Source organism: Dreissena polymorpha, chromosome 3 (genome assembly GCF_020536995.1).
Source record: "Dreissena polymorpha isolate Duluth1 chromosome 3, UMN_Dpol_1.0, whole genome shotgun sequence".
Taxonomy (NCBI): Eukaryota; Metazoa; Mollusca; class Bivalvia; order Myida; family Dreissenidae; genus Dreissena; species Dreissena polymorpha.
Genome location: NC_068357.1, coordinates 88,609,963 through 88,628,702, shown reverse-complemented (window position 1 = coordinate 88,628,702; position 18,740 = coordinate 88,609,963). Strand labels below are relative to the sequence as shown.

The window sequence follows — 18,740 nt, the reverse complement described above, 5'->3', positions numbered from 1 at the left end:
TGTGGCAATACAGTGAAGTGGTAAGGAACCTCGCGTTGGTCACTTTTTTGACCCGCTATAAACGGTTACTTTCACGCAAAGGGATCTTACCTCGGTGTGTTTGTCTAAGTGTGACTGAGTACCCAAGGTATGCACACTTAAGAAAACATGTATATCACAGGGTCTAACCGTGAACATGTCTACATAATGTTTGTTTCGTCAGGTTCAATCACCTAAAGCAATACACTAATCACAATCGTGAATACAACATGATCGTGCTGTCCGTCGCGCGTACGTGCGTGCGTAAGTCCTTCCAGCAACTTTATTTCAAACGACCGTCCGGACCCGCTTGGCAAAATTTGACGAAACTTCATAGGAATGTTGCTTAGCCAGTACCCAATGAAAGTTATTTAAGTCTGTTGATCGATTAGGTCACGAAGCTCCAAAAGACCGCAATGCTCAATACTAACATCGTATTTAGGCCCTCTATAGAGTCTAACCTGGCCACTTTAAAGAGGTCCAACAGTTAAATACAGACTTTTTATAAGGAACACCATTAATTCTCCATTATTCTTGTATTAAACCGGATGTGAGTATGTAGCAACATCTACAGGCCCTATACAAAGTTTGTTTTAATTATGCATCTGGGGTTTAAAGCGGCCGTATCACGGGGGTCGGCATTTTTTTCTTATTTCAGCGTATAAATGGCAACCTTAACACAACTAGCTTAAAAACCGCAAACCCCATGTTTCGCGATATGAAGCATCGGCTTAACTAAATTACAGTCATTTATTTTACTTATTTGGTACTAATTGGAGACGCATTCCTTTAACAACTGCTAAAACCAAATACATGTGGTATTGCCATTACTTACTCGCCATTAAAGGGGCCTTTTCACAGATTTTGGAATGTATTGAATGTTGTCATTAAGTGCTTTATATTGATAAATGTAAACATTGGATCTAAAAAGCTCCAGTAAAAAATCAAGAATAAAATTTAAAAAAGGAAAAAAGTAACCCTCAAAAGGGCTCGAACCACTGACCCCTGGAGTAAAAGTCTACCACTTAGACCACTCGGCCATCCGTGCTTATACAATGTATGGTGTATTTTATACTTTATATAAGCAATCCTCGTAGTTTCACAAAATATAACGACAACAACAGAATTCTCCAAATTATTCAATCGTTTCGCGTTTCAACGCTTTATAATTTTCAGGTTTTTAAATCGTCAAAAGATGCATATAATTGCTATTTTAGAGCATGGTAAATGTCCAGTAGTACTGTTTCCTCACAAATATCATAACTAAAACGAAAAATTTGCGAATTTGAAACAACTTTTTTTAATTTTGTCAATTTACCAAAACGTGAAAAGGCCCCTTTATATTTCATTGTACTTGTGGACAAAGCAAATCATGACATGTCGTTTTTAATTTCCTTGTCAATAGAAAATTCACATAGACCAAAGGTCAGTGTTTGGTTTTCTAAAATGATTGAAATGCTGATTGTTCCGGTCTTTGACTTTGGAATTGGATATATGGGTGTGTTTATTCTTAACGGACTTCTGGCAAATACTTGTGTTGAAAGCATATTTCATTGGCAAACTTTAGTGTGCTCTTCAAAGTATTCTCTGACCAACTGCGCCACACAAAACATTTCACATCGAAGAACTTAATACAAGTAACACATAAATTCCTTGCCCACAGTTTCGAAATGCTGCAAATAAAAAGACACAATTCTTGTAACAAAGAAATGAACTTACATCGACATGATTAACATATCAACGATTTGCTCTCACACACGTTCGAAACCCCTGGGCTCTGGATAGAACCTGTATCAAGTATAAAGTGATCATCACATCCCTAACGCATGCAACTTGTGTTCTTTTTTGTGAGTCATTTTATCTAAGTATTAAAAGATATTAAGTTTATATTTCCTGTAAAAAAAATGAACGTCTAACGTCATACTAAACACATAACAAATGAGTAATGTCTGGTCTCAACATCTTATATTAAGATGATATTAGGAGACAGTAGGTCCTGTTCTCTTTGCAATACACAATATCGACACTTTGAAACAGTCAAGCAGGAAGTCAGTTTTAACGCTTTTTACTGGGTAGAACTAATAACGTGTACATCTCGTGTAAAGGTCAGTTGGACTCTCCCCCATATGTTAAATGCTTATAACGACATTAGCTTTTTATTTGTGCGTAGTGCTTTATTTTAAATACTGTCCCCAAAACACGGCTATGGTGTGTATTTCAGCGCATTTGTAGACACTTAAGCAATTTAGTTTTCCCGTTTTAAGCACTTTTACTTGTTGTGCTTATAGACGCGCCCACATCTACGATGAGTAAATACACGAACAACTGTAAAAATACTACGGTCGATATTTGCACATATTTAAGGATGAAATGTTCAGGGAAATAAGATAGTATTCATCTTTTGAAATTGTAACGAACATATGTGCGTTCATCAATATGAGATTCTACAAAACAATACTGAATAGTTATGCATCGTATCCTATGTGTGTGCAGTGTAATGGATTATAGATTATGATTTTAACTGCAATACAGATAAATATTCACATGAGAATGGCAAGTATCATCTCGAGCTTTAAGAAGTATGTGCAATAATATATATTTAGGATATTAAATCTTTTTCTTCAAAACATATCACTCAGATGGACACGCCGGTTCTCTGGGCAAATGCAGCCATAGAGCTTTCATTGCATCGTGGTCTCCTCCGTCCAGACCGGCTGCCAGCGGGACGGGGCGACCTACGGTAGCTTGTGTTGGACCCCTCCGATGTATAGGGTCATGTACTCTACCAACTCAGGGGAATCCACAGGCAGAGCACCATCACGCAAAGATCGATTGTTTTCCATTATTGGAGTAAAAGCATTGCGAAGTCATTATGCGCTCTTTGGCCAATCGTATCCACCTACTGGAGTGTTTTATTTTTGCCATATCCTCTTCGTAAGAGACTTGCAGTCCGAGGCTGAAGAGTTGGTCTCACTTATAAGTTTTCTCTCTCAGTGATCATTCTCATATCTGTTAGCATCGAGGAGAGTTGGCTGGTATTCGTTGTCCTCTACCCTTCAACCTGTTCAGCTTGGGGAGCCCTGCCAGAAGTTTACCCTCTTGCTGGCATGAAGACACTCGAACCACATCACAACGTGAACGATTCATTCGTATGGTAGTTTAGGACATTTTTTTAAAACAAGTTATATTACTCGGTAATCCTACCTCAACTATTAACTAATACTATTACTTATTCCAGAATGATATTTATGGCCCATTCAAATGTGCTGCACTGATAGGGCGACATCATATTGGGCTACTACTTCTAACCCAACAAACCGACATCATATTTAACGTTTACGTCTCGTATTATTCATTCATTCAAATACTTAAAAATTCCCAGGCGCTGCAATTGACCGCATTGCTCCAAATTACTTGACCTCAAAATGTATAGACCGTTCCAAGAATGAATACTTAAGTGGCATTATCCGCCTGTTTTCGGCAACAAGTCTATGAGTCGATATGCAAGTTGGATAATTGGTAGTGCTTTCAAAGACGTGAGAATGCATTCTATTTGAACTTTGTTTGTATCATATTTCAGCCGCAACAAATTATTGAGTTGTATGCTGCGCTCTCACTATCACGATTGGCGATACATTTAAAATCTTGGTATTAATCGTGCACCTATCGTGGCGATCATTCCAGATCGTATCGGATATTATTAGATCTTGAAGTCAAACTTGTCAGTCATGTTTATCGTGGAGTTTTCAGAGCGATTCAAACACATATGCGATTAACAACTGCGATTACTTCTATATCGGGGTCATATTATAGGACCACAAGGGCTATAATTCGTATATATTAGTCTTTCCACATCGAAGTGATCTCAGGCGATCTAAAGCGATGAAAAAAAATCAGAGAAATAGAACGATCAATGAATACCAGTGCATAATGCCACACTGAACAAATAAAATATCTCGTCAATTATCCATTTATAAGAACAAAATTTTGGTAACGATGCCTCCTCCCACGGTCGGTCAAGCATCGAGTATATGAGTGGGTTCCGACGAGAAGGGAAATTATTCATAAATCTGTAAGCCCTTGTCAGCAATTATGTTTATATAATGACCAAAGCTTACTTGTCCGAGATTCTGTTGCACCGGCGAATTTATATGAGCACTCTAGAAGCATGATTTGGATAATTAGACATCACAACCATAATCCTTCTAAAAATAATTGCGCACAATATGTACATAACTTTCGTGGCTGTTAAAAGAAACTAATTTGTAAGCAACTTAACTAAATAAAGTGCGCATTTACCGTGCTTTACTTAAAAACTCAAACAATACATGCGTTCAATTCACATCTTTATTAGTTCATTAGTTGAATCACAGAATAAAGTCATGGGAATCAGTGAACACAGCATTTGTTGCCGCTTCATGTGACTAGAGTAAAAGCGTCCGCCGTTCCGTAGATCGAACGCCAACGTGAACGTTTTTCTTTTGCAATAAGCAACGTCAAACCACGTCACCTGACTTTTGCAGCGTTCTCGTGAGGTGCGGGAGAGGACCGGCAGCCATCTTGGCATTATGAATGGCAATGCGCGCGCACTTTGTGAACATGCGCATAGAAGATGAAGCTCACTGGGCACGCGCCTAGTGGATATCGCGGGGATATTAAACATTTCACGCTCATTTGTTCTTCGACTTGTACTCTTTCACCATTTTCGCTAGTGACTCCATGGATTCGCAGATGCCTTCCCCTGTTGTCGCGCATGCGCCGTGGAGAACCCATGGTCGCGTTGACATCTGTGGCAACTGCAGGCGCTTACCGAGCTCTTTGCAATCGATAGACCCTAAAACATCAAGCTATTGTAATCAAACTACATATAATTGTTCCGCATAGGATTGTGGTACAAGAACAACGATCACTTGAACAAACTAGCTAAATGTTGAAATAAAAGTAATAAAAAATAAGAAGAGCATAATCATGTGAAAAACATAAAGCCTGATGACAACTTCAAACACTTAAGTAGACCCAGCATGTAATAGAATCTACCTTTATGTTTTAAGTGCCCCCTTTTCATGCTTATACTGATGGTTATTGTCTGCAATTCGCATGCGATTACATGTTTCTCGGAAGCACTCAGTTAAATAGATTTTTTAAAGGTTTTAGTATTTGAATCTTTGTTTGCGGTAACAATCTGTATTACCTGTTGAACATCCACCCGTGTTTTACCATATTTGCACAATTATATTTTTACACTTGTGCATTTTTCTGTTAAATCTGTCACCGTATCCGGTATCATGTATGAACTGAATGCATTACCTTTCCTTGCATTTACCTTGCGTTTTAGTAAAATTTTACCTATTCGCATTATTCTACCGAAACTGTGACGAAATGAGTTCCTTTTCGACTCGTTAAGGTGCGTGAAAAATAACTTCTGAATAAATAATATGCAAATATAGTATCCTTCACATCAGTAACAGCATGAAGATGTTCGGAACGACTGAGATTTCCGTGAAGATAAGAAGAGAAGCTCGGAGAGCCTTACCGGGCAAGTCCTGTTTGTTGGCTATGACCACCAGCGGCACGTTCTTCATTTCCGGCGTGTCCAAAATCCGAAGTAGCTCCTCGCGGGCTTCCGGGATGCGGTCCCTGTCTGCAGAGTCCACGACGAACAGCACGCCTGAACAAAAAAAAAACGAATATGAACCTCGTTCTGGGAAAACTGAGTTAAAAGCGTGTGCGTTAAGTGTCGTCCCAGATTAGCTTGTGCCGTCCACACAGGCTAATATGGGACTTCACTTTCCTTTTTTTCGTTTAAAAGAGAACATCTTCTAAGCGGAAATCCAGTTTAAGCGGAAAGTGTCGTCCCTGATTAGCTTGTAGGACGGCACTTTACGCACATGCATTTAACCAATTTTTCACAGAGCGCTGCCCATATAGAATAAAAACGACATTCGGAATTTGCAAAAAATAATGAAAATTGAAAAAATTAAAATGAAAAACGCTCATCTGGGAGTATAAACTTATTTGACCCATTTGAATTATTTTCGGAATCTCGTTCGACTTTAAAAATGTGTATGAAACTAACAATAATTCATAAAATAGATCAGTTTTGTTTACGGCGTAGATAGGTTGAAATGCAGATTACATCCATTTATGTTTAAAGTCATTATTTGGTACCATTATAAATGTTACATTTCTGGCCAATGTCCTTATGGCTATACTACACTAAAAAACATCAACAAGTTGTTACTATGTTATAAACACATGACTTTGAGTTATTAATTTTTACTCGGTGCTCATGCCTTATCTCAAGACTGAGTGGCTTTAACCCGACTTAAATATGTGCTTTGGTCCAGAATTAATCACAAAACATGGACATTTGAATACATACACTTTAAGCATTGAACAAAAGGAAATATTTAAGACATGAGTAGTGTTTAAAAGAAAATATAAGTTCCTCAGGTCCGAAACTATTTAGGCCATCTGTTGCGCAACAAAGTTATTTGTGAACGCATCCAAAATAACATGCACATAAAAACACTCGAAACGTGTCGAAGGGATGTTCCGCGTTTAAAAAGGATGATATTTTCTTCCGTGTGGCGTATATGTCTTCTTAAGAACAGTTTTAAATGATACTTAAATACTTTTCTCCCATCAGAAAACTTAATATATATTTTTTGCACATTGTGAAACTGCCTATTGAGTCAAGTGTTGTTTGAAGCTTATTTTCGAAACATAAATGTTCTAATTAAATGGCTAAATTAAGGAACTATTTAAGATTGAGACTAATATACTAACCACAAAAAAGTACTGGAAAGATGCCGTAATACTTTCAATTAAGAAACGTGTTCACGTAGTGTTTGGGAAAATGTATTGTTAAAGACCTCTTGTTGTCAATCCATGCATTCACATTGACCTTATGTAAGAGGTTCTCTGTTTTTTTATTTCCTTACTTATGTTACTATTTCAATGCTAACGAGGGAAATTTAAAGAATTGTGCCTCTGGCTTCTCTGTCCTCTAAAGAACAGCCACCAAAAAATATCCCACGCAGTGAGGATGAATTGACTATCCTTACTTACCAGCAGTTCCCCTGAAAGGTCTCATTCTCTCCTGACCACCATATCCCACACTGTAAGGATGAGGTTTACTATTCACACTTACCATCATTCCCCGGAGATACATCCTCCATAGCGGCCTCATTCTCTCCTGACCGCCCATATCCCACCCTGTAAGGCTGAGGTTTAGTTTTCACACTCACCATCAGTTCCCCTGAGGTACATCCTCCATTATGGCGCACCAAAGGGGTCGAAACTTTAACTTCTTCTGCAGCAGAAAAAAATGCTGCTTGACCAGCATTTGAATGCTGCTCGAGCAGCAAATTACTGCTCGACTCGCATATTTGCTGCTCGAGCAGTATCAAGATGCTGCTCGACCAGAAAAATTCCTGCCCGAGCAGCATTTGTTTTAATGTTTCTGCTGCAGCAGAAGTTAAAGTTTCGACCCCTTTGGTGCGCCATACTCCATAGCGGCCTCATTCTTTCCTGACCGCCCATATCCCACGATGTGAGGGTGAGGTTTACTATTCACACTCACCATCAGTTCCCCGGAGGTACATCCTCCATAGCGGCCTCATTCTCTCCTGACCGCCCATATCCCACCCTGTAAGGCTGAGGTTTACTATTCACACTCACCATCAGTTCCCCGGAGGTACATCCTCCATAGCGGCCTCATTCTCTCCTGACCTCCCATATCCCACACTGTGAGGGTGAGGCCCTTCGTGGGTGTCAGCGTCTCTACGTTAAAGCCGATGGTGGGGATCGTACTGATCGTCTCGTTGAGCTTGAATCGATACAGGATCGTTGTCTTGCCTGATAAGACAATGAAATAGATCTTAAATAGAACCGCGTTCTGGAAAAAACAACTGGGCTTAAAGAATGTGCGTTAAGTTTCACCCCAGATTATGCTGTGCAATCCGCACAGGCTGATCAGTGACGACATTTTCTGATTGTGTAGAATTTTTCGTTTGAAAGAAGTCTCTTATAAACGAAAAATCCAGTTTAGGCGGAAAGTGTCGTCCACGATTAGCCTGTGCAGACTTCATTGGCTGATCCTGGATGCCACTTTACGCGCATGTATTAAGTCCAGTTTTCCCAGAGCGAGTCTTAATAACCCAACAAATCTACCACGTGTATCTATTTCGCTGTTGGAGATAAATACATGTATAACATGCCCGTTTGCCATTTTTAACAACGCACGTTTGCTCCGTTCAAGGTGTGGTTGTGGTGTAATGAACGCTCGTGCATGTTGTTTTATTCGTACGCATCAGAGTTTTAAACCATCGATCGTTAACAAAAAGTTAAATGTATTTTTATTCCCGATGTTGTTTGCTTTTTGTATTTTATTCCAACGAAAACATAAATTTTAGCTAATTTCTTTAAATAATGTTTTTAAAGATTTTATGTCCGCTGTATCTGGCTACTTAAAAAAGGCGAAACAGGACTTTCAAGCTTCCTTAATTATCTCGAGTAATCTCATTTTCACATTTAATTAAAATGTAAAGTTCCGCATGATTTTGTAATCTGATTATTGTTCGTCCGTTGATTCAGAATGTGAATTGTTTCACTTTCGAGTCATGAGGATTAAAACGAATCGATATGGGCCGTGCTCGGTGAAAAAAAACGGGTTTAAAGAATGTGCGCAAAGTGTCGTATAAGTTTAGCCTGTGCAGTCCGCACAAGCTAATCAGGTACGCTATTTTCGCTTTTATGATATTTTATGTTCCAAGAAAGTATTTTTTTAGCAAAAATCAAGTATAGGCAGAAAGTGTACGCATATGAATTAAACCCCATTTCACAGAGTGCTGCTAATATCTACTGAAGAACTTTATAGCAAGTGGTTTTGAAGTTTGCTTTTATTTTATTCTTCTCCTTGAGTTGGAACGGGAAGTACTTTAACTGGATTTAGCTGTTTCAGTGAGCAAGTTCTATATTTAAATCAAAGTTGTTGTTAAAAAGGGTCCATACGTGTCTATATAGGTCATCACGGATAAACCCTGTTAGATTGCAAAACAAGATTGCTTGTTTTTATATCGTTTTTTCTTCCCGTTCTAACACACCCTATATTTATAGAAAATTACATCTTACAAGATGTACTTCTGCTCTTGTATTATTAGACAAGTATTTCGTCGTGTTTTTTTGGAGAAATTCCCCTTGTTGGCAAGTACTACCGTTATCAAGTTAGCCCGTTCAACATCAAGTCTACCGGAAAAGTGCATTTAAAAGGGCACCAGTTTTATTGAATTTACAAACCTTTTATTTTACTTAACACTTTTCCGTGCGAAATGCATTTGAGCTTTGTAATAGGAAAAATGGTCTTAATGCATGTGCGTTAAAATCTCCCAGATCAGCATGTGCAGTCCACACAGGCTACAACGGGACTACACTTTCCGGGGCTACACTTTCCGGGACTACACTTTCCGGGACTACACTTTCCGGGACTACACTTTCCGCTTATTTGGTACTTTTCGTTTGAAGGACGTATCTTTTTAGCCAAAAGGCAGTTTAGTAGGACAATGGTCGCCCTAGATTGGCTTGTATAGACTGCACAGGCTAATATGGGATGGCATTTTTTGCATTGGTGCTTTAACTTTACTCTTCATAACTTTAAGGAATTATTTTTCAAAATGGTGGATATAATTCCCCTTAAATTTTTGATATCCATATTCAAGAAACACTTTCAGGTGTTTATACAATATTATCGATGGCAATATTATGATAAAGCTATCGTTTCACCGACAAAAAAGTTCATGCAAGAACAATACGTGAGGTTGAATGAATTTACAAACAGTTATTAAAGCAGTTTCTGTTGCGTGAATATGATAAATACCTATATCTTCATAATAGCATTATTCATTACAGGAAATGTATCATGGGCGATCCATTGTGCATATTGTTTATAAATACCGCAGTATATATCATGTATGCATAGCGTAGAATAACGTGTTCGCGAAAAACGAAATTCCGCTTTTAAGAATTGTAAGTTCAGAGTTAGATTGGCAGAGATTTATTTAACTAGGTCAGAATTTTTGCGATTAAATTTACGCAAATTTGAATTTAATTCGCCCATATTTTACTTAAAATATAGATTGTTCATTTGTTTGAAAGATCGGTCAAATCAGTTAAACAACATTATGCAGTAATAACATCCCACACAGAGCACTTAAGTTGTATTAGTAAGCACAATAGAATTTATTTCTTTGATAATCGTCCAACGTTTACACGATAATTGACCACATACAGATCTGTCCAATCTATCAGCAATATCGATTACAGGCCATTGACGCATTTTGATTTCCGATGACAAATATCGATCCCCAATTTTCATTCACACTCAAGGTTTAACCCCATGCAATAAAATATCAGCGAAAGAAGATTAATTCTTCTTCTATTCAAACCGTTGGTCAAGTCCTTGTATAGTAAGATACCATATGTAATAATGAGTCACGTCTCGCCTTATCAATGTTTGAATGAAACTTAACAAGCTAATACGACTATGAATACATGTTTACGATAATGATGATTGCGATGTGTATTTGTTGTTGCTTATGATGTTGTTGATGTTGTATATTATGATAATATGATGATGATATTGATGATGACGATGATGGTGATGATGGTGTCGATGACCATGACGATGAATACTGTGTTGGTAATGTTACTGATGCTGATTTTGGTAGTGGTGGTAATGATGATGATAATAATGATGCTGCTGCTATTGCAGATGATGTTAATGTTGCTGCTGCTGCTGATTATGTTGTGAGTAGGTAAAAATCTCTAAAAGTAATAATATATCATTTACGGATGAGATCTTGAAAGTATTCCGTGGGTCTCGATGTTCACACCATCGCATTTAATTGATGGAGACACAATTCCTTCTAGATGATAAAGGTCACGCCTAATTTACAGATGTATTTATTATAACATCTAGTTAAATGGTTGATGAATACATTGGATGCATACATCATTTTTGTAATGCTGTCAGCGTGTGTAATTTATGAAATTTGTCATGAAACAATTCGTTTTTATCTTTTCTCGTGAAGTTTACAGACGAACAGTTGGTTATTGTGTCAATTTTTAGGCAACGAATAATTTCTTTACTTGACAAGAGCAGTTGTTTCTACACTCGTTGATAAGTCGGCCTGTGGCTAATTGCGAAAATGCAGAGTATTGTCACATACTTAGCTTGAAAGTCACAGTCATAATAGAGGTAGAAACAAACAATAGATCAACTTGAAAATAACGTCAATACTTGGAGATTTAGCGTGTACATACACACATCATATTACAAAATGTTGTTAATGTAATATAACATTATTTTCCTTCATATCATTCGATTGTACTTTGTACAATTATACATGCGCCTTATTTTTAGGTTTGTTTTTGAAACTGGATCATACAACGTAACAAGGGACAAAAGCGATGAACTAGTATTTTTTTCTTCTTTTTAATTATTATTATTACGATTAAACGTTTACTACGATGTTTTATTATATGTAACGTGTAATGTCACGTTATTTCTGTTGGTAACCTCGCAGAAAGTGTCGTCCATGATAAGCATTGCGGACGATAATCTAAGCTGGGACGACACATTTACGCACATGCATTTAACGGTTTTAAACACCGCTTTCTCAGAACGAGGCTCTTTGTATGAAGTGTATTCGTGCTCACATGACCATGTTCCATATTCCGTGAGTATCGGTTTATCGGTCTGTCAAACCGTGAGCCTCGGTCTCATACATTTAATTTTATGAGGATATTGCGTAGATATTTCAGATGTACATATATTAATACAACTGTACTTTAATTTTGTTATTTCTTACTATATGTATATGACAAAAAGGTGGTCACCAACACGGATACAAGACGTACTTCAGGGAAATCATCCAGAATTCATGAATTAAGCCACCGACGTCAAAAGGTACGTTAACGTTCGAACCCAGTTATTCATAACACGGAGAGAAATGTATCGATATCGCGCTCCTGTATTCAACCAGTCCGTATTCGTAGTCACGATCAAAATGTTATCGTATCTCAAAACCTCATTATACTTTGCATTAATTATTGTGGCTGTGTTTCATCATATTCCGCTTATATACACAGCAAATGTCATCATCATCATCATCATCATCATCATCATCATCATCATCATCATCATCATCATCATCATCATCATCATCGTCATCATCATCATCATCATCAGCAGCAGCAGCATCAGCATCATAATCATCATCATAATAATCATCATAATCATCATCGTCATCATCATCATCATCATCATCATCATCATCATCATCATCATCATCATCATCATCATCAACAACAAATTCATCATCATCAAATTCATCTACAGCAACAACAGCAGCAACAGCACCAATAGCAACATTATTACTGGTATTTCAGTTGTATAAATGTTATCGGCGTCGACATCTTTACAAAAATCTTGACAGCCGAAAAGCAAGCAGCACGATAACAGTAGATAATATTCGTCATTAAAAAGTTAAACGCACGTGTAATACTCACTTGGAAACAATTAAAGCTGCAGAACGCGTAATGCACGATGACGATGATGACAAAATGCGGTATTAGTTATATTTGAAAATCCAAGAACAAGGATATGTTCTTAACATATATGTTGATATCTTATGTTTTTTTCTGAACAACAGTTATACGAAAATAGTTCAGTTTTTGAAAGAATCTCTCTCTTCGACTAAAGCAATAAAACTTCTCATACGAATGTTTATCGTAAATTCTATCAAGAGTTAAAAAATCGTATCTTGATATCAGACATTTCTATTGCGCAAGTATAAGTTGCAAATGAAGTTTCCACGCGCGTCCCACACAGAGAAATCTCTAGAGTACAGAACGATAAAGGCGTTTATTGTTCACGGGGAAAACATACATATTCTCTTTGAGAGAAGTCCATTAACTTCGTCGTGTACACCCCTTGCTCCCGATTGTCGCTTACAGTGTATACCGGAACGTTAATCACGTAAGATTTGAATACTAATCTTAATTTAAAAAACAACAACATAACATTAGATAAATCGTTGATTAGTGCGAGTATTTTCTCTGGGAGTTGCCGAGTCTGAAATCTGGTGCTCATTATACTGCTATCGCCGCCATCATCTTGGATGAGCGGGGCCTTGTAACAGAAAAACCCTCGATAAAGTCCCTATCACACGTGCAATCTTCATCATCACGTTAAAGAGGAACAGAGGGAAGTTTGTCAAAGATGACTTCTGAGGAAACCGGACTTCGATGATTACATGGTTTGTTTCTTGCCCATGCAGGAAGAGCAATATTCAACCGTTAAAGACGAGCGTTTGCGGATCTATGAAGATTCGTTATAAAATCGAAAACAAATGTTCCCAGATTTTGGTAACCAAACCGACCTTGTTTATATTTATTAGGCAAATCAGGTGATGATGGTGTCTTTAAAAAAAACGACTACTATTACTACTACTACAACTACCACTACCACCACTACCAAACGTGTATTACTACTTCTACTACTACAACAACGACTACTACTACTGCTGCTGCTGCTGCTGCTCCTGCTGCTGCTCCTACTTCTGCTGCTGCTGCTTCTACTCTGCTGCTGCTACTGCTACTGTTTCTGCTACTGCTACTACTACTACTACTACTACTACTACTACTACTACTACTACTACTACTACTACTACTACTACTACTACCACTACTACTACTACTACTACTACTACTTCTACTATTTCTTCTTCTACTACTTCTTCTACTACTACTACTACTTCTACTATTTCTTCTTCTACTACTTCTTCTACTACTCTTCTATTACTACCACTACTACTACTTCTACGACGGCGACGACGACGAAAGATTCATCTCTCCTTATAAGCCTCGAGCAGTGAAACAGGATTAAATGCATGTGCGTAAATTGTCGTCCCAGATCACCTTATGCAGTCAGCACAGGCTAACCAGGGACGACACTTTCAGCCGTAATTGGACTTTCGCTAAGAAGAGACTTCCTCAAAACGAAAACTACCATAAACGCGCTCTGCATCGTCCCTTATTAGCTAGTGCGAACTGCACATGCATTAAGTCCCGTTTTCGCTGAGTGAACCTCGCCAGATTGATTCACAAAATGTGGGACAAGATTTGGCAGTATTCTTGACATGAAACGTTTGCTAATTTGTAATCTCATGTTTTCACGATTCCCGAAGCTTTATGACAAAAATTATAAAGCGTTGCAACGCGAAACGATTGAATAATTAGGAGAGTTCTGTTTTTGTCGTTAAATTTTGTGAAGCTACGAAGATTGCTTATATAAGGTATAAAATACTTGACGTATATGTACTCGGCGGAATAGCTCAGTAGGCTAAAGCGTTTTTACTTTAGGACTCTGGCAGGACTCCAGGGGTCACTGGTTCGAAACCTGGCCCGGGCAATATTCTTTTCCTTTTTTTAATTTTATTCTTGATTTTTTACTGGAGCTTTTACGATCCAATGTTTACATTTATCGATATAAAGCATTTAATGAATAAGTTAAAAAATGCCAAAATCTGTGAAAAGGCCCCTTTAAGATAGCAAATGTAATACCGATAGTTGTGTCAATAATAAAATATCCCGACTTATCTAAACAAGTGTTTTCACATATACTTCTGCCGCCGGTTACTTGATTTTTGCAACTTGATTACTCACTCATCTACCAACATTATTTACCTGTTACTTTATCTTTTAAGGGGGCATCCAAAATCGAATACCTGTACTATTGAATGGTAGAAATTATCTCAAATATTGAAAGGGCCACACTATTTGTTGGGCAGTCTTGCACATGGTTATACATGTTATTACACTCCATTTTATCTGTGCAACAATATGGACCATTCATTTCCATTATTTTACAATATCATTAATATAATTTAAGACGAAACATTATTAAATATTAGTGTATTTTATAGTATTATTTATTTCAAATCTAAAGTTGTCATGAGGCAGTAAAACTGAAAAAAAAATCCGCTAACAAGTGGATCGTCACTCCCCTTTAATAAATGTGATTACGAAATTACATACGATATGTAAATACCGGCATAGGTATTGATCTAGTAAGCCTGTGTGTCTACCAGAAATTTGCACATCGTTTTATGATGAAATTAGTTCTGCTCCACAGAAGAATTTAGCAATACAGGTAAAGCGTTATGTTTTACCTCCGAAATATCGGGTCTGGTAATTTCGTTTTGTTTAGTTTTCTGTCAAACACATTCGTATGTTATGTTTTGTTTTCTTCTTGCTCACTCACCTGGCTATGATTCATTCATAAGAAAGAAAAGGAATCTGGTTTGATGACTGTTAATCTATACATTGTCAAGTGTTCAGTGAAAGACTGATATTGTAAGCGTGGCCAACTGGATCGCTTACATCATATTCATATCTGCAAAGCGCGTACATGTAAACCTGTTTCACACTCAAGTGAAACCTCCTTACTACAGTTTTTCTTGTATGAATTTATGTTTATATTTAGGGATCAAAATCATTTTTTTTCCAGTTTAAAACTGATATACTATAAATGGACCTGACAATACAATAAATGGACCTGACACCGATTTTATGAATTTAATGCATTGAAGAATTTTGATAAAGCTTTTAATATTGATAAACTTTCAGCAAATGTGTCACAATTTTAATTGTAATGTCAATGTATTCGTCACAGTTAGAATGTACATGTCTTAAAAACTCCACTAAAACTTATGCTTATATGTCAATAAATTATTTAGTTTCAAGTTTCCATAAAGGATATGAAATAACTCGATTGCAAGGTGCACTTTTCAAATCACAAAATAATGTCCCAACTACGATATTTTTCTTATTTTATTTGCTTGCAATCTTTCAATTAGAAATGTAAAAACCATTAACTCCTACAAAACGTTAATCATCGGCTGTTTAAAGGGATCTTTTCACGTTTTGGTAAATTGACAAAATTGAAAAAAGTTGTTTCAGATTCGCAAATTTTCGTTTTAGTTATGATATTTGTGAGGAAACAGTATTACTGAACATTTACCATGGTCTAATAAAGCCATTATATGCATCTTTTGACGATTTTAAAACCTAAAAATTATAAAGCGTTGCAACGCGAAACGATTGAATAATTTGGAGAGTTCTGTTGTTGTCGTTAAATTTTGTGACACTACGAAGATTGCTTTTATAATGTATAAATGCAGAATAGCCGAGAGGATTAAAGCGTTTTTACTTCAGGACCTCGGCAGGACTCCAGGGGTCACTGGTTCGAAACCTGCTCTGGCAATTTTTTTTTCCTTTTTTTAATTTTATTCTTTATTTTTTACTGCAGCTTTTACGACCAAATGTTTACATTTATCAATAGAAAGCATTTAATGAATAACTTCAGAACATGCCAAAATCTGTGAAAAGGCCCCTTTAAAGCACGTAAAAGATCTATAATAATTATTTTGAAAAAGGCCATTCACGTGTTCATGAGGATTTACGTGCTCAAAATACACGTACTAGAAAACTAAATGGAGTAAAATCGAGAATATCAGTTATCAATCTAGATTAAAAAATAAGACCGTTATTTTCTAATAAAAAATCTCTACACAAATACTTGTTTCGTAACTTCTAAAGTACCAAAGGCAAGTATCAATCACTTCTTACATACTACAATGGCACACTAGTTACATGCACCCGTTTTATAAACGAAACACAACATTAACAACAACAACAACATAACATCAAATACCGGAAGACTCGAACCGGAAGTTTTCTTACCTGCTGAGTCCAGTCCAATCATGGCGATCCGGGCCGGACAGTTCTTGAATAGTTTGCTGAGTTTCGATGCTATTCCGCCCATACTCAAACCTTTGTTAAGAACTGCGGTTACTCTTTCACTGTGAAACCTACACCGCAAGGCGTGAAAATGTACATATAAATATTTACGTAATCCTCGCACAAATTTTTGTTCGCTTACAGTTTACGTCGGCAGAGCTTTCCTATATACAATGTATATACAATTGTCGTGCAACAATTGTGCGATATGAACAAAAATGACGATTTAACGGGTATAAACACCTGCTTACGGCAATCAACAGAGCACTGACAAACAACAAATCTTACTTAAATCCAACAACTGGATGTTCACAGATAATTCCCACGACTTTGTTAAAAGTTACTTCCGTGTATTATCTTTTTTGCTCTATATTATTATATTTCGCTACCGAAACTGGCGAGCCGGTTTCTCTACCACGACCACGGCGAATAGCTACAACGTCGCTATTTAGACTCAACACTATACCTAACTGAGTAATTCTGTTCCTGCTCTGCTATTTAAACTAAACGTATTTCTCTCTTGAGCCGTAGTGAAGAATAGCACAATCACAACCTATAAATACTCTCTCAGTGTTAATCAACGCGTGTGTATGCCTACGTTGAGAATGCTTTAAATCCTCAAATATTAGTCACGTAGTAATCCATGATTTCCGTTCGGAGGACTTGGGCACTTCAAATATGTTCATTCATAAATAATTGCCAACTATAAGACACACATTTTACTTTTTCTGAGTGTACATGTCAATGTCCGCCTATTTTTTTAACACGTATTCCTGATACAGAGCACGTATATTGCTTCAAACGACACTCGTGTGCACTTGTAGATTGTCTCTAATATTAATATAATCTTATCCGCGTAGGTACGTTAGGTACGTCACTGGTTTTTCTTTCCCTTTGCAACGCTTAAAACGCCTTTTACACTGAAAACTCCGAGTTATTTCTATTATCTACACGACAACCTAGATACGGTTTGTTAAATATTTTGTACACCCTGGTTATCAAATGCGCAAATCCTTAAATAAACAATGAGTGTTGTATTTCCCGAATTTATCTTCTTCCCGCTGTGCTGACTTCTAATACACGGACTCTATTATTCTCAACTATCGCCGATCTGCATTTAACGCGTAGATGTCAAATAAAGAAGTTACTTCCACGACGATATTCGATAGCTCCTCGCGATTTGTACCATCACATTTCAACCTTATCGCCGAAACTTTTCTGTATCAGTTTTATTTGATTTCGAACCACAGTGTTAATAACTTAAATGATTACTTCGGTTATACGTCTGATCAAATACTAAGTTTTCATTCAACTCTCCACTCCTATTTGGGTTTACAACTGGGAGGATCGACCTCTGTATGTCGTAAGCACATCTATCTGTGACCGCGTGAAATGTTTAAATCCGCAAACACAATGGTGGCGAGTTCAAGTTTAGTTGAATATTAAAATAAAGCCTCGCTCAAATTGGTTCCGTAAATGTTTGAACACGCACGAATGTATTTGCAAGATTAAACCGGCCTCGTTAAGCAACATACCGTGCGTAAGTATGTTTTATCACCTATGTTAAAATTCTTTTAAAGTTTTTCGCACCATGTGGATTAAAGTTGATGGTTTATAAAATGCATTCCATCGGGATTAACAATTTTTGTGCAAAATATCATTTTAACAGGAACCATTATTTATGAATAGCCAAATCCATTAAAAAAAGTTATTTAATAGTCATGATATTGATTGGTTTATAGACGCCTCGCTGATATTGTGAAGAAAATACTTTGTATCCGATTTGGTTCGTGGACATGAACATTAAAATCAGATATCGTACGCAAATCACAATATTCGAACAACTTGACCCGCTCGGA

At 37.1% G+C, this 18,740-nt stretch overlaps 1 protein-coding gene across 1 annotated transcript; it reads right to left on the bottom strand.

Moving 5' to 3' along the window:
• Positions 1-4,351: 4,351 nt before the first annotated feature.
• LOC127875172 (uncharacterized) lies at positions 4,352-18,383 on the bottom strand. Its single transcript, XM_052420030.1, has 4 exons — positions 16,825-18,383; positions 7,702-7,878; positions 5,552-5,686; positions 4,352-4,852 (listed from the first exon to the last, which is right to left on the bottom strand). Exons 1-4 carry the CDS (start codon positions 16,904-16,906, stop codon positions 4,689-4,691), a joined length of 558 nt encoding a protein of 185 aa, XP_052275990.1. The 5' UTR covers positions 16,907-18,383; the 3' UTR covers positions 4,352-4,688.
• Positions 18,384-18,740: the final 357 nt, after the last annotated feature.